The following is a 15,439-nucleotide window of genomic DNA, read 5'->3' on the forward strand; positions in this document are numbered from 1 at the left end:
TTTGACATTGGTCAAAATTCGTTCTACAGATCCCTAATTCGTTTCTATGTAAATCTTCATAAGAACGGGACGTTTCGTGTGGCGCTTTGTGACTTCCAATCGAAAAGAAAAGTTATTTGCTATATGCAGAACTAAAAGAAACTAAAGAAAATAGTCTGCACATTGAAAGTACACAATATCAGTCAGAATTACAATAAATTTATTATAAAATTGCCATATAAACAAGAATAAGGTGAGTGAGATGAAAAACGAAAACGAAAAAAATGTGTCAAATTGTGTGCAGCGTGTAAGAGTATGTGTGCCAAAAAAGAAGAGAAAAAAACCAAATATATATAATCCAAAAACCGACCGACAAGCAAGCTGTACCTTTTTCATTTACGCGATTAACAAAAACAACAAATAAATATACTATAGTGATTTGATTTGTTTTTTTTGTATTAAAGGATGTCTTTTTGTTAAAATCTGTTTTTAGAATTTTTATCAATAAATATACGGCATTTTTAAATAAAATGAATTCAGGCGATGGCAGTAATGGCCCTGGAGGAGGCAGTGGAGCTGGGCCAGGTGGAGGCGGTGGAGGTAAGTTCAAGAATGCTTAAAATGTGTTTGTTAAGTACAGTAGATATTCCAATTGATAATTGAAATGCATTTTCCTTGTTGCATTTGGGGGACAATATTTTCTCTATTTCTCCCCCTCCATTTGTCCCCCCCAATTCCCCTCACGATCCATACATAATCGTAATGTTTTTGTGTGTGTGTTTGTATTTTTCTTCGTTTTGTCTTGATTTTTTGTTCATCATATATCACCACCACCACACGAACACATTGGTAAATGACAGAAAAAAAGTTTTGTTCTCTCTTTTGTGTTATTGCTTTCGTGGCAGTGTTGCTTTTTTAAGTACTCATCAGGCTGACAGACAGACGGGCACAAGTTTGTGAAATATATGAAAAGTGGAAAAAATATTAAAACTGTCAAAAATTTACTTTTTTTTCACGCAATAAACTCGGAACAAATCATGAATAGTCTTGTGAAATATTGCTAAATATTGTGCGATTAGAAAATACTTTAAATCTTTGTGAAAATTTGCCCATTGTCCAGACATAACCAGACGAAAAATATATGTGTAAATTTGTTCAGAAGGTAAATGAAACCACCTGGAATTGTTTAATAATCTTATTAACAACCAGCTGAAATTAAATAACACATTGCTGAAGATATTTTTCTTTTAAAAACAAATTACTTACGATATTTTATGAACAACATTTGTCCAAAGTGGTTCCTTTAAATATATTTCACAATATTTTTTTTTGCCATCAGCTGGAAATTTTCTATGTATACGTTGTGCGAACTTTGGCAATAATATCTCAAGGAGGAAGTGTGTGGCCTGACATAGGGGGGTGGGTTCCTTTTTTTTACGCATTTGTTTTTAAGATTTGTGTGGCTCAGAAAAGCTATTTTTCGTTGCTAATTACAAAAATTCAAGTGCAAAACAACTCTTCATCTATCGGAATACATTGAATATCAATTTGTTTTTCGGTGTTTATTGATGGATAACATGGGAGAAGGGTATTCAAAGGGAACCTTACTGATAGCTGGAGGCCACAATTGGCACCAAGTCCCAGCCCACCGAAAAAAGGGGAATTCCAACGGAATCTCGTTGATAACTAGAGGCCGCAATAGGCTTACAAGCCAATTCCCAGTAATGGCATTGCAAGGGTAAACGCCATAGGCCCAAACTCGGGGTAGCAAATGCTCCTGTGTGGCCCGTTAGATTACTAGTGCGTTGTGGAAAATATGAAACCTGTATTTCATGCCGTCTCACAGTCCATCCATGACATTGAAGCCCATATAGGGAGGTGTCAGGACGTTCCCCGATAGAGTCACCAGATTTAATAAGTGGATGACCGATAATAGTAATAGATGACTAATTATATTTAGTCTACAAGTTTTACTGGATTTAAAATAGAACACATCGGTACACGTTTTGCCATACTCTCCATTTACTTATAATTTGGCTTTTCAATTTATGATTAACATCGTAACACAGTATTGGAAACAGACCCATACCCATACGATATGGGTAGTTTAGATATAACGATGTCATCCGAAACTCAGAGTTTAAAGGGTTTTAACAACAATACGTTTTCATATTTAGGATTGATTCACTAACAGTGAAGGGAATAAAGTCCGGCCACATTTATCGTTAAGCACGAAGAATGTGCTGGTATAAACAAAACTCAAGCTTTAGAAAAGATAGGCGAAGTACAAGTGACATTTACCTAACTCCATAGTTCCCGCAAATAATTTTTAGTCTACCCGGAAGGTGAATTGTTTTGATAAATATTCTTTTTTTCAATTTTATTGCCAATTGTCGAAGCGAAAAACTTAATTTTCCCTTAAATTTGTTTTTCTTAGATCCAGTTTGTATATGTCGATTTTTCATTTGCTTTCATAAAGACATGCCGAAGTTGGTCTTTATGTTTTCCTTTTCTCCCACAATCGAAAATGTTTGTTTAAATGACCTTTACACGAACGTCGTGTGGCTTCACCATAAGCAACTTGTAATATTTACCCAGTCGTCGTTTTAAGCCCAGTATTTAATATTTGCCATCCCTGGTTTCTGTCAAGTCTTTATTTGCAAAAACAGACACAACAAACAAAGAGAAAATTTTGCAGTGAGTTGGAACTCTTGACAATTAGAAAACAGCTGATCAGTGTTTTTGTTCTCCCTTACTATGTGTGGTGTGTGTGTATGCTCTCATAACTTTTTGGCGGTCTATTCTTTTCTGTGTTTTCATGATTTTATTTGTTTGTTTATTATCCTCCCATTTCTTTTTGTTTTTTTTGTATTATTTATTGTTTTAAATTTTTTATTTTTCACAGAACCCTTGAAAATTATAAAAACCCAATTAATACCCCATCCACATCCAGTATCTTTACAACAATCACAACAACAACAACAACACCATTCACCATTGCCCTCACCTACAACATCGACTCCAACACCGTTACAATTACAATCTTCCTCCTCTACTACTATCACAACTCCCCCCAATACCAATATTAGTAATAGTACTCCTCCAACAGCACCACAACAATCCGTTGTCCATCATACACCATCCATACAATTGAAAAATCCAACAAATGTAACAAATTTATTTTCTTTAAATCCAGTTGCAGCCAAAATAACGCATGTCAAGACAACAACAATTGATGCCGTTGTCGGAGGTTCTGGTGGTGGTGGTGGTATTTCATTGAGTGGTTTAACACCAACAGCAATAGGCAGTGTTGGTGGTGGCGGCGGCGGCGGCGCTGGCAATAGCGGTGGCATTGTAACAAGTGCGGGACTATCTGCGGTAGGAGCTATTAAGGTAGGCAACAGTGGTGCCGTTGCAACCTCTCTAAGTGGCACACCGATTGCACTGAACTCATCCCAATCGCCGGGAGCAGGAGGGGCCACATCTATACGCGCCATTGGTGCTGGCGGTCAGTCGACACAGGTCAGAGTTGTAATGAGTAATCTCATGTCACCTTCGATGATCAAACAATTGGAAAATGCCGGACCTGGTCGCACCCAAATCACCGCATTTCCCACTGCTTCAGCCAGATCTGTATCGAATACTTCCATAACGGTAACTAGATCAGCAACACAAGCCACATATTTGCCACGTCCCAATGCAGCGGGCAATCAAATGACCGGGGTGGGCATGGGTGTATCGGCCGGCCAACGTTTGGTGACACCCATACGGACCACACCTGCCTCCGTGCAAGGTGGAACAAGTGGCGGGGCCACAGTGACGGGTATAACAGCAGCCGGTAATTTTGTACGCGGCACAGCAGTGAGTCGGAACACATCGTCGCCGGCCACCACAGTTATATCACCGGCCACAAGTACCACATGGATGGCAGCAAATCAGTCTGGGCATCAAGTGCAATTAATACGAGCCATACCGCATCAGCCAAGGCAACGTATTATAACCACACAGGGTATAAGTGGAGTGCCGGTATCGGCGACGGGCTCAGTGGCATCTGTAAGTGGTACAGTGGTGACTACCACAGCATCGGCCTTGCAATCAGGTGGCGGAGCCATGGTGGTTTCCCAGCAGCATCATACGCCAACATCCCAGCAACAAGGACAGCAATGTAAGTTGAATAATTTCATAATAAAGATAAGTTCTCCATTTCTTTTCTTTACATGTAGCTACCATACAAACCGTTTCCTCGGCCTCCTCACAACAACAGCAACAACAGCAGACATATGTGGCCACAGTCTTACCACCGCGACAACATCAGGCCACCTTGGTCTATTCCTCAAATGTCTCTGGATCTCAACAGTTGACAGCGGGTCAACAACAACAATTCAATCCCACCTCAGTGGCTGGTGGCGGACCAAGATTTGCGGTGGCAACACCTCTCACACCTGGAAGCGGCAGCTCCGGAGCCACTCGTCAAATACGTCCCATACCATTTGCCAAATCATTTTCGGCAACAAAATTAAATACAACAAGTATTAGTATACGTGCACCTAATTTACCCCAATTGGCTCCCTCCATGGCTGCATCGAATGTTGTCAGTTCAGCAAATGTGGCTGCAGCAAATTCACCCCGCAGTACGACAGTGACGGGTGTAACAGCCTCGAGCGCCAATGTAATACCATCGACGACAACGCGTATAATCCAACTGCAGCAACAGCCAGGAGGAACCACGCAACAGATAATTGGACCAACAGGTCGTTTGGCAGCCAATGTTATGTTGCAGCCGATAATTGTCAATACCGCAGGAGCTGGGAAGATAGGTGAGTGATTCTGGCGCTGTGTTCTTCTTACCACTGTTTATCTTATATTTTTCTCGTTCTATAAAGGTATACGTCCTCCCGTAACAATGGCAGCTAAAGTTCAACCACCATTGACAATAACTCAACTGGGCATTGGAAAACTTCCCTCTTCCTCGTCGTCAGCAACATCTGTCTCCGGCGGCGGTGGTGGTCAACAAAATATCAATACCAGTAGCGGCAATGCTTCACCCTCGATTTCATCGGCCAGTATAACGGTCACAAATTTGTCCACAAATGCCACAACTCAATTGGTGAATGTCTCACAGGCTGGTGGTGGCACTAGTGGCGGTCAATTGTTAGCCACCCAGAATTTGGTAACATCCAGTTCCGGTTCAACGGTAACAGCCGCCGGTGGTGCAACCGTTGTTCCTCTTGCAATAAATGCTCGTGGTTCGAGTGGTGGCAACATAATAACTGGGACCATGACACCCATTAAAAATGCCAGTGCCATAACTGTGGGTAAGGTAATGACCCAGTTATCTTCGCCCCTAGAAAATTCAGCGAATTCCTCGAGTAACAATGTGTCCGCCACCTCCTCCACGGCAAATGTTTTCATACATGCTCCCACCCCTCAAAGGCCTCACAGTAACAGCAGCACAAGTAGTAACAGTGGCGGTGTGGTTGTCAACACTTCATTATCATCCGCAGGAGGTGCTAGTTCTAGTCAGGCACCTGCCAGCGTCCTAACATCAGCAGGTGCTAATGTTGTTGCCGGGACATTTTTACAACCAGGCAGTACAATATATTACGAATCGGTTCCAGCTAGCTCGGTACAGGTTTCGACGGGAGTCTTATCGCTTACCACTACCACAGTAACCAGCAGTACAATGTCCCAAAATCAAATCGCAAGTTCCGCGGCCAATTTGTCAATTTCGTCCTTGCCATTTGTAACACATGCAGGTGCTGGTAGTAACTCAACAACTGCCACATTCACGGTGGTTCCCTCAACAGGAGGACGAACAATTGGCCAATTGCAAATACCAGTTTCAAATGCTGGAACACAAATTCAAACCGTGCCTGTTCGTTTCAGTCAGTTATCAAGCACTGGACAGATGACAGGCGATACAGGTATATCTGTATCCCAGGCAGCCTCACAACTGCTACAGCAATCGGCAGCAGGATTGGAAACTTCGCAGATAATTATACCTGCATCTCAATGTCAGCCGCATGTTTCAACGGCCGGTGGTAGTTCCTCACAATCACAGCAAACCCATCAAATGGTTATTCCCCTGCAGACATCAATAAAAGTCACCTCTGGCTCAACGGGCACTGCAGTGGTCTCCAACTTTTTGCGAAAACGTGATGCAGATGGTTCTCCCATTCGGGCAGCGAAAAATCTGCAACCCACTCTAATATCAATGGGTTCTGCCAATAATTTGATCAACAACTCATCGTCGCCAGCCTCATCTTCCATTGGAGGTGGTAGTTCGTATAGTTTAACTTCGGTTACATCCAGTAGTGGTGGAGGAGCTACAGTTCTTACAGCTGAGGCATTGGCCAAGAAGGATAGAAGTAACAACAACCTGTCGACACCCATGAATTCTTCCTCCCTACCATCGGCCAGATCATCTCGGGCCGATTCTCCAGCCTCATCAGATGGTTCCACAACCGTTTCAGCTAATTCTTCCCCAGGCGTTGAACAACAAATACAAGATAACAACATGATTATAAATCGTATGACTGGTGGATCCAATCACACTATCGAATCACATTTTAATCCCATCAATGAGGTAAGCCATTTCGAAGATGATTACGTTCATTTTGTTTTCTCCTCCCGAATTTTTGTGGTTGCCCTTTTTCCAATATTTGTTCTCTTGTGTGTTTCAAAATTTTATTAAAGCTTTACTCCAATCATCATTCTGTGGTTTCACAGCAGCATATTATACCGGGTACACCGGTTACCACAAGAAATCTTAGCTCGATGGTGGAGCATCATCATGGCGGCGCTGCGTCCGGCGGTATACATGGGCCAAGTTCCACAGCAACGACGGCAATAACCATACAGCAAAGACTTAATGGTGTGGGCGGTACAATGGATTGTCCACCACGCAAAAAATCCAGGAGATCAACGTAAGTTGTTGTCATTTATTTTGCAGTGTTTTTTTGTAATGATTTTCATTTGTGTGGTTTTACAGAAACGATAGTCAATTATCCACCCACAGTCAGGCATCGCTGAGTTTACCACCACCTCAGGCTGCCAATACTAATAATACATCTTCAACAAGTCTATCACAACCGCCCGCCATTGCCCAGGAACCCACAATGACAACAGTTATTAGTAACGGCACAGCGTCAAATACTACGGCGGGTGTTACATCAACGCCCTCGGGTAATGAGGGTAAGCATTTGAGCATTTTTAGAGTTTTTATAGATTAACTTCAAAATTCCATTAATTTTCTTTTAGTTGTTAATGGCAAGGAGAACACAAAACCAGTGGAATTTATATTGAAACGTCCAAAGAATTGTACTCTTATGAGTGTAAGTGTTATCGAACTTTTTTCACGACTTTTTAAATATTTTAATATTTTTTCCTGTTTTTGTTTTTTAGACCTATAAACAAACATGGAAATCAGCTTATAATCATTTTCAACGTTACTCTGATGTTAAGCCGCGCGAAGAGAGACGTCCCACCATCATGGATTTGGCCAATCAAAATAATGTCTTGGGCAAAATAAATGGTTGGAAAATTTATCATTTGAAATCACAAATGGAAGATTTGGTAAGAGGTCTTTGAAATACATTGTTTTGATTTAAGTTCTTATGCTCTTGGATTTAGTCCAGAAGCAAGTACTTCAAATTTGGTGAAAATCGGTCCATATATAGCTAAAGCTCCCACATATATGTTTTATTCGATTTGGTGTTTAAGTCCCTCACATTCGTGATATACACTTTACAAGAATGATATTTGGTACCAGATATCAGATACAGCCCAGAAAAACCTCTGCCAAATTTTATCGAGATCGCTTCAAATTTAGATATAGCTCCAATATATATCTTCAAGCGATTTCGGATTATTTGTGCACCAAATGGCCAAAATTAGTCCAAATGACCTGAATTTTGGTACATCCAACCGAATTCAATATAGAAGCCGATACATCAAATATGGAGAAAATTGGATCAGATTTGGATATAGCTCCCATATATATGTTTCATCCGATTTGGTGTTTAAGTCCCTCACGTTCGTAATATGCACCCCACAAGAATGATATTTAGTAACAGATATCTTATAGAGCTCGGAAATACCTTTGCCAATTTGTATCAAGATCGGTTCAGATTTGGATATAGTTCTCATATATATCTTCAACCGATTTCGGGCTAATTGTTCACCAAATGGCCAATACCAGTACAAATGATCTGAATTTTGGTACATCCGACCAAATTCAATCTAGAAACAAGTACATCAAATTTCTTGAAAATCGGTCCATATGTAGCTATAGCTACCATATATATGTTTCATCTAATTTGGTCCCTCATATTCGTAATTCGTACTCCACAAGAATGTCATTTTCGTAACTGATATCTTATAGAGTTCAGAAATACCTTTGCCAACATTTATCGAGATCGGCTAAGAGTTGGATATAGCTCCCAATTAAATCCTTAATAAGATTTTAGGTTTATTGCGTAAATAATAGCGAATATCAGTCCAAATGGAGTACATTTCGGGACGTACGTTGGCAGAAACTCGTTTCAATATTATATTTCTCGAAGTTATATCATGCACTCTATAACAATGTTATTTGGTAGAAAAGATAAAAATGTCTCCTTCAAATTTAGTGAAAATCTATTCAGAATTGGATATGCCCTCTGAAACCAAATTATAATTGGTCGAAAGCCAAATGTTAATGGGTGGTACGATCTACAGGGTGAGATGAAAAAACTGCAACCAACTTCAGACTGCTGTCATTTCTAAGCCACTCGTCCGACAGCTGTTAAAATTATTCCAGTGACAGCTCATTATATTGTTTACAAGCGTACAAAAGCATTTTGGTGAGAATTTTCCAGAAAAAAAGTTATTTGTGCCGGATTTGATTTCTTTATAATTGGCTGGAAAACCACATGTGGCTATCGTTAAAGCACTCCAGAATTCTAATGTGAATAAATCTTTTGTTTCTCGTACCATCGCTCGTTACCATGACACTGGTAGCGTAGCCCGACGTCAAGGACGTGGACCGAAGAAGAAAACAGCAACATTAGCAGAATTGGTTCGAAAAGTAAAAAGCGACTTGATCGAAACCCTCGTCGCAGTGGCCGAAAAATGGCTCGTGATCTGAACATATCGAAATATTCCATTCGGCAAATATTAAAAAATGAGCTCGAGGTAAAACCATTGAAATTCCAAAAAGTGCAAGAACTTACACCGCAACAGAATGAAAGTAGACTCAGAAGAGCTAAAGAGTTGCTTCGCTTGACCGAAAGTGGTGAACTGCCGAATTTGGTTTTTATCCGATTAGAAAACATTCGTTGTCCAGCATTTGTAAACAAACAAAATGATCGTGTTTACTTGCCAAAGAGGTCAACTGAAAATGTGCACCTTCGGTGGACCAACAGAACTCAAGCGTCGACCATGGTGAGGAGGGTATGGGCCGCCATAACAGCCGATCGTCACTCTGCGCTCGTATTAATCGACCGTGGCATTAGAATAAATGACGAATATTATCGCGAAAATATTCTGGAGGGTGTATTAAAACCTTGGGCACGTAAAAATGTTGGCCGCACACCTTGGACATTCCAACGGGACTCAGCACGCGCCACCCAAGAATGGTTACAAAATGAGGTTCCTCGCTTTATTTCCCAGCGCACAATGGCCACCAAAATCTGCGGATACTAATCCGTTGGACTATTGTGTCTGGAGCATTATTAATAGCAGGGTTGGCACTAAAAAATACCAAAGTGTCGATCACCTCAAGCAAGCGCTTCGCCGAGAATGGGCCAAAATACCACAGAGCAACATTCGGGCAGGGTGTGACGTTTTTATTGGCCGTTTGAAGGCCATATTACGTGCCAAAGGTGAACAAATCTAAACTTACCCAAATACCGCAGAGCAACATTCGGGCAGCGTGTGACGGTTTCATTGGCCGTTTGAAGGCCATATTTCGTGCCAAAGGTGAACAAATCTAAACTTACCCAAATACCGCAGAGCAAAAATTCGGGCAGTGTGTGACGGTTTCATTGGCCGTTTGAAGACCATAATTCGTGCCAAAGTTGACCAATTCGAACAAATCTAAACTTAGCGAAATACCGCAGATCAATATTCGGGCAGCGTGTGACGGTTTCATTGGCCGTTTGAAGGCCACAATTCGTGTCAAAGGTGATCGATTCGAACAAATCTAAACTTATTCTAAGATTTGATGCTATTTCCGACATTTTTTGCTTTTATTGTGGAGTTTGACTTTGTTCATCCTGCAGTACTTCTCGAAGTGGTTGATATGGACTCTATAGCAATGTTATTTGGTATAAAAGATGAAAATGTCTCTGTCAAATTTAGTGAAAATCGATTCAGAATTGGATATGCCTCCCATTGCTCTAAAGCCAAATGTTGATAGGTGGTATGATCTACTTCAAATCAAATTCTATTGTTACGAGAGCTCTACTAAATATGCATAGTGTGGTGTAGGGTATCATATAGTCGACCCCGCCCGACTTCTGACTTTTCCTTACTGGTTTATATCTTTTATTGTTTATTTTTTATCTTCTCTATTTTATATTTGTTTTCAGTGTGAAAATGAGTCTTTGGGTTATGAAAAACTGTCAAGTATGCTGAAGCAAATGGAATCGAACGGTATTACAAATGAAATTGAACGTATAAGCGATTTATTAAAGGTGAGCTATATAACAAACGAAGTTAGTATATAATAACTGTTTTTAATATTTATTCTCTGAATTCTTTTTCCACCACCCCCCTTTAGGGCAACATGCAACGTAGTAAAATTATTGTGGATGGTGTTAGTGAAGCTCAAAATCAAATAATGAAAATATTCGAACATAAATCCCATGTATCGGATATTATTACGCGATGTGCCTCCAAACGCAACTATAAAAAACGTGAGAAAGTATAAATTGTGGTGAATAGAATGGAAAGATGGCGGTGTGAAACTTCAACTAAGTAGGAAAGCAACCACCCATATCGTTAAGAGCCTGTACAACAAACCAACTAAACATACTTGTTCTGATTTGTGTAAAAAGGAAAAAACAAACTCCCCATATGCAATCATAGATTGTTATTCTGTTTTTGTCTCATACATAAACAATTAGATATCCTCTTTTAATTTATCTACCTTGTTATGATAACTTTCGTTTTTGGGTTACAATGTTATGAAATATTCTGTCTAATTAATGCAACACTTCTTCAAGATGTATTATTTGACTTCCATGCTTTTCTTACCCAGCTTTTATCAATAATTTGTTTTGTCCTTTCCTAGAGTATCATAACCTCACTTCACTGTTTTTCAGAAAAATATATATTTACAATTATTGTAATAATTACGAGTGTAATAGTAGCCTATTATCATTAAGAATGTAAGAAGAGTTATTGGAAAAATTACCAAAATGTTGTAAATATTTAAATTTTAGAAATATACGAATAAGATGAAACAACTACACACACACAAACACAAGCAAACATATATACATACACACATATTTATAATTAATACTAAATTTCTAGTAAGTTTTATTTATTAAGATTAAAAAAACAAAAACAACAAATTATTTTTCTAATTTATAAAGGAAAGACAAAAACAAAACAACACAATTTTGCTAAAAGAAAATGTTAAACACACATTAAAGCTAAAAAAAGAAAACAAAACAACTAAAACCAACACCACATTACGTTGAAAAAGGTGAAAAAAATAAATCAAGAATAATCTATCAAAAAGACCGGTGTTTTGAATTTTTAATTTCCCATGAATTTGGAATTTTTTTCTTTTAACAAACATTTTAAAGATTGTTTCTTTTCAGGGTCCATTCAAACTTGGATTTGTTCAAGATATCTCTACAAAGACCAAGACTTAAATAACTCTTTCCATGACCGACAAATTCTTTAAACTTGGATTTTAAGATTTTTGTTTTTGTATTTGGATCAACAGTTCATCAAACTAGGTATTTAAGAATACCTTCTTCAAAGAGTAAATGGCCGTAAAACATGTTTTATTTTGATAAATTATTCAAAGGCCAACGTCCTTTAAAAAAACTGGATTTTTTGAAAAAAAAACACAAAGCATTTATTTTTAAGGATATTCCTGGAACGACCGTCAGATTTCCAGGCGCATATTTTCATAATTACAGGGTGAGATGAAAAAACTGCAACCAAATTCAGGCTGCTGTCATTTCTAAGCCACTTGTCTGATAGCTGTTAAGTGGCTCATTATTTTCCAGAAAAAAAATTATTCGTGATGGAATTCAAGTGTGGTAGTGTGATTTCATTATACATGGCTGGATAACCTCAAGTGGCTAACGTTAGAGCACTCCAGCATTTAAACGTGAATAAATCTTTTGGTGTCTCGTACCATCGCTCGTTACCGTGATACTGGTAGCTTAGCCCGACGTCAAGGAAGTGGACGAAAGAAAACAGAAACATTAGCAAAAATGGTTCGAAAAGTAAAGAAGCGACTTAATCGAAAATTGAAATTTCAAAAAGTGCAAGAACTTACACCGCAACAGGAAGAAAATAGACTCAAAAGAGCTAAAGAGTTGCTTCGCTTGGCCGAAAGTGGTGAACTGCCGAATTTAGTTTTCTCCGATGAGAAAACATTCGTTGTCCTGCATTTTGTAAACAAACAAAATGATCCGCTCGGCACTCAAAGATGTTTGCCGCATACCTCGGACATTCGAACACGACTCATCACCATCGTACTCAGCACGCGCCACCCAAGAATGATTACAAAATGAGGTTCCTCGCTTCATTTCCAGAGCATAATGGCCACCAAAATCTCCGGAACCAATCCGTTGGACTATTGTGTCTGGAGTATTTTGGAAAGCAAGGTTGGCACTAAAAAATTGCCAAAGTGTCGATTACCTCAAGCAAACGCTTTGCCGGGAATGGGCCAATATACAACAGAGTAACATTCGGGCCGCGTTTGAAGGTTTCATAGGCCGTTTGAAGGTCATAATTCGTGCCAATGGTGACCAATTCGAACAAAGTTATTCTAAAATTTGATGCTATTTCCGTGTTTTTTTGCATTCATTCAATGAAATTAAAAAAAAAAATTGTAAAAATTATGGCGCTTGACTTTGTTGCAGTATTTTTTAATCCCACTCTGCATTTTTAAAAGGATCATCAGTTGGACATTTATAATTCCAGGCCTGGATATTTTAGAAATATTTTTTGAAAGATTGTCAGATTCTTAATAGTTTTTAAGAATGACCATAATATCTCCAAGCTTTGATGTTTTACAAATAATTTAAGAAGGACCGTCCGATTTCATATCGTTACTTTTTCTAGAAGGAACGTTTTTCACAAACTTGCTTTTAGAATAGCATTTCGTCTCAAATTTAATTTTCGTGAAATTAAACCATACGTTTTTTTAACTTTAAATGCTGTTATCAGGCTTTGAAAATCATTTATTTAATAAAATGTCTGAGCGCTTATTATCAGGCTTTGCAAAACCTTTTTTTTAATAAAATCTATGACTGCTTATTACAAAAATTATTCCCACTTAATTGCCATCTATTTCTGCTTCCTTCACTCTCAACTATTTGCAGAAGCAGAATTATCCTCTTCTCACATGGGCGGCGGCGGCACAGGTAGAACGCCAATTGGAGGTGGTGGTGGTACACCATTAAATATATGTCTTGGTGGCCCAGGCATAGGAAAGCCCGCCGGTGCACCCAATGCCCGATGTAAATTCGGTGGTGGAGGTGGTATAATTTTCGGTTCCAGTTTAAATGAAAATTGTAAAAAGAATTGCTTTGTATCTCGATTCCAGTGAGTCCAGAATTTACCCTCCGTCTTCTCAACTTCTCGTGACGGCACCTTAAAGCCAATTGTTTCGTAGGGCTCGGCGGCAAATAACAAATATTGCCATTTACGATCTGGAGGTTCGATTTTTTGTTCATAGGCTGACATAAAACGATGGCGGGGTATAATGCCCTCCGTTATTTCGGGATAATCAATTTGGAAGAGCAAAGACTGTTGCCCATTGTTGGGATCCCTTTGTTTGGTCACACGATAACCGGGACGACCAATTTTCACAAATTTCTTAGGTTCAACGCGAGGTTTTTCGGGAGCCATCATTGACGGGGCTTCCTTGGCCTCTTTGGCGGCGCGACGGGCCAAGTTCTCTTGATGTTTCTTGCCCTGTGTATGGGCCAAATAGGAGCCTTCATTGTTGTGCAGCGTTAGGCAAAGTTTACATTCATATGAGCCCAAATGATTTTTCATAAAATAGGGATCCTTGTTCAGATCGATTGTCTCCAAAGCCAATTGGCGTAAACGCTCCTTGCGATCACGATTGGTTTCGGACCATGACGCCACACCACCGCTGCCGGTTTTGCCACCGGCACGATTTTGGAAATCCATAATTGTTTAATTTGTGTAGCAGCAGGGATGCTATCTGTTGGAAAGTAAAAAAAATGAGTTTTTTGGGGGAAAATAACATATTTTTCTAGAGATTCCACTCACCAAGTAAAGGAAAATGCGTGAAAACAACGATTAGTTCTAGGGATCTAAAGATCGAAAACGGTGAATAAGGCTTTATAAACTCTGAATTCTACGGAGTGATGTTGCTAGGGACACGTAGTTCATTTTTCTCTGTTATTTGCGCAGGGGTAAAAAAGTGCGAACTTATAGCGCGTCAAGATACCAGATTTAGTTCGTACTAAATGTTATTTTATTTTCTGCTTAAACCGGATTTACTCAACCAAATTTACCATACAAAAATATATGTTTTCATGGCCGGTATATTGCAAGATGCATTATTTTCCTAGCAGACGTACGCCAATGTAAATAAACACTTATTTTTCTACAAAAGGTTAATTTATACAACATTTTTGGCTATTTTTTGCAGTCTCTTCGGATTGTGTTTGCAAACGTAAACAAACATCAGCTGAGCGGCATTTATATCTTTTTAAAACACTAGATCTATTAGTCCATTAGATAATAGCGTATTCGTACTACTGAAGATTAACTCACAGAGTCTATTAGATCCAGGGTCCATTAGATCTTGAGTGTCTACGGGGTAGAAATGACGTTAAGCCGATGCTGATGTTTGTTTACGTATACTTACATAACCAAAAGAGACTGCAAAAGAGTCAAACTTGGTGTACAAAAAACATCATATGGAAACAATTAAGTAAGAATCATAAAAATTTTAAGTGAGTTTTAGTTAAATTATAAGGGGAAACAACGGCAGGAATCTAGTGCGGCTCTGGCATTTCTTTATGATATACAAAAGACTTCAAGCTGCTTATGTAGCCACACCTTTACTCTGCATACAACCCTTAATATAAATCACACAAAAAAGCGCACAAGAGAAAAATACGGTGTACATACTCTTTTGTGTAAAAGACGTCTTGGACCAAGGGACAATAACTACAACGTAGGGCAGAATCATGGCAGAATGATTAAATTTGAAAAACACAACCCTGAAGATGGAGTCTTGTATCTT

General features: G+C 39.1%; 2 protein-coding genes across 6 annotated transcripts; one reads left to right on the plus strand and one right to left on the minus strand.

Annotated features, from left to right (window-relative positions):
• The first annotated feature begins 34 nt into the window (after nucleotides 1-34).
• Nucleotides 35-11,029, plus strand: LOC101901631 (uncharacterized). Of its 5 annotated transcripts, none has more exons than XM_011293760.3 (11): nucleotides 35-232; nucleotides 473-579; nucleotides 2,885-4,144; nucleotides 4,203-4,796; nucleotides 4,863-6,565; nucleotides 6,709-6,905; nucleotides 6,971-7,173; nucleotides 7,240-7,313; nucleotides 7,384-7,554; nucleotides 10,551-10,655; nucleotides 10,742-11,029. In XM_011293760.3, exons 2-11 carry the CDS (start codon nucleotides 510-512, stop codon nucleotides 10,889-10,891), a joined length of 4,527 nt encoding a protein of 1,508 aa, XP_011292062.2. In that variant the 5' UTR covers nucleotides 35-232; nucleotides 473-509; the 3' UTR covers nucleotides 10,892-11,029. The 5 variants fall into 5 exon arrangements, with proteins under 5 accessions (XP_011292062.2, XP_058975374.1, XP_058975373.1 ...); XM_059119391.1 differs by having other exon boundaries at nucleotides 6,712-6,905; XM_059119390.1 differs by having other exon boundaries at nucleotides 36-232; nucleotides 444-579; nucleotides 6,676-6,905.
• Nucleotides 11,030-13,421: 2,392 nt separating this feature from the next.
• Nucleotides 13,422-14,601, minus strand: LOC101887285 (splicing factor 3A subunit 2). The gene is made up of 2 exons (XM_005182417.4): nucleotides 14,455-14,601; nucleotides 13,422-14,386 (listed from the first exon to the last, which is right to left on the minus strand). Exon 2 carries the CDS (start codon nucleotides 14,350-14,352, stop codon nucleotides 13,555-13,557), a length of 798 nt encoding a protein of 265 aa, XP_005182474.1. The 5' UTR covers nucleotides 14,353-14,386; nucleotides 14,455-14,601; the 3' UTR covers nucleotides 13,422-13,554.
• Between the last annotated feature and the right edge of the window lie 838 nt (nucleotides 14,602-15,439).

Source organism: Musca domestica, unplaced genomic scaffold (genome assembly GCF_030504385.1).
Source record: "Musca domestica strain aabys unplaced genomic scaffold, Musca_domestica.polishedcontigs.V.1.1 144, whole genome shotgun sequence".
Taxonomy (NCBI): domain Eukaryota; kingdom Metazoa; phylum Arthropoda; class Insecta; order Diptera; family Muscidae; genus Musca; species Musca domestica.

What these genes read in the sequence shown, in the direction of transcription:
- LOC101901631 (XM_059119390.1), top strand. Translation starts at nt 510, where the DNA reads ATGAATTCAGGCGATGGCAGTAATGGCCCTGGAGGAGGCAGTGGAGCT. An exon ending in AGAATTGTACTCTTATGAGT is followed by an intron (nt 7,314 to 7,383) that starts GTAAGTGTTATC and finishes TTTGTTTTTTAG; the next exon opens with ACCTATAAACAAACATGGAA. An exon ending in AATCACAAATGGAAGATTTG is followed by an intron (nt 7,555 to 10,550) that starts GTAAGAGGTCTT and finishes ATTTGTTTTCAG; the next exon opens with TGTGAAAATGAGTCTTTGGG.
- LOC101887285 (XM_005182417.4), bottom strand. Translation starts at nt 14,352, where the DNA reads ATGGATTTCCAAAATCGTGCCGGTGGCAAAACCGGCAGCGGTGGTGTG.